Source organism: Corapipo altera, unplaced genomic scaffold, assembly GCF_003945725.1.
Source record: "Corapipo altera isolate COAL_440 unplaced genomic scaffold, ASM394572v1 301, whole genome shotgun sequence".
Classification (NCBI taxonomy): Eukaryota; Metazoa; Chordata; class Aves; order Passeriformes; family Pipridae; genus Corapipo; species Corapipo altera.
In genome coordinates, this window is record NW_020884926.1 from 1,917,441 (window position 1) to 1,918,222 (window position 782).

Consider the following 782-nt stretch of genomic DNA (forward strand, 5'->3'; position numbering starts at 1 on the left):
TTGGTTTGCAGTGGATCAGCCCCCTGGGATGGTTGGTTTGCAGTGGACCCCACATTTGGTCAGCAGTGTGTGATATTTTGGTGTAGGGGGGCACTGGGTGTGCTCAGCCCGTGCAAACACAGCTGTAGAACTGGTTCTCATTTACATGCTGTTAACTGGAAATCCCAAACTGTCTCTGTGTGGAACAGCAGCCACCCTGGAGAGGAAGTTCCGCCGGGATTCCCTGTTCTGCCCCGACGAGCTGGATTCCCTCTTCTCCTACTTCGACACCGGCGCCGGCTCCGGCCCTCGCAGTAAGTGCCCACCAAGTGTCCCTCTGGCAGCTCTTCCAGGGCCTGGGCACTGCCCACACCCCAGGCCTTGCCCTCAGAGCAGAGGGTGAATATTTTGGCAGTGATGAGGAGTTACTTGCACAAACTCCAGCCCGTTGCTCTTTAATTGCACCGATTTGAATCCACTCTCCAGTCAGTCCCTGATGTTTGCATTCTGGTGGATGGGATTTTTTTTTTGTTCCCGACATCTTCTACTCCCAGGCTGTGTGTTTTGTTGGCTTTTATTTTTCTGGTTTTCATTTTTTCTTTTTTTTTCCCCCCATTTTTTCTTTTTTCATTTTTTTTTTAAATTTTTAATTTTTTACAATTTTTATTTTGTTTTCATTTTTTTTCATTTTTTCTTTCTTTCCTCTCCTTCCTCTTCCTTATCCATTTTTCCATTATCCATTTTTCCATTATCCATTTTTTTCCATTTTTTCCATTTTTTCCATTTTTTCCATTTTTTCCATT

General features: G+C 44.6%; 1 protein-coding gene across 4 annotated transcripts in view; it reads left to right on the forward strand.

The window, feature by feature from the left end:
- ACAP3 (ArfGAP with coiled-coil, ankyrin repeat and PH domains 3) overlaps positions 1 to 782 on the forward strand; it is an 80,150-nt gene that overhangs the window by 67,295 nt on the left and 12,073 nt on the right. For 3 of the 4 annotated variants that reach the window (XM_027658140.1, XM_027658143.1, XM_027658144.1), the window contains exon 19: positions 189 to 293. In XM_027658140.1, coding sequence (XP_027513941.1) covers positions 189 to 293 — 105 coding nt within the window. The remainder of the gene's footprint in view (positions 1 to 188; positions 294 to 782) is intronic. The other variant, XM_027658141.1, reaches the window with a different exon arrangement.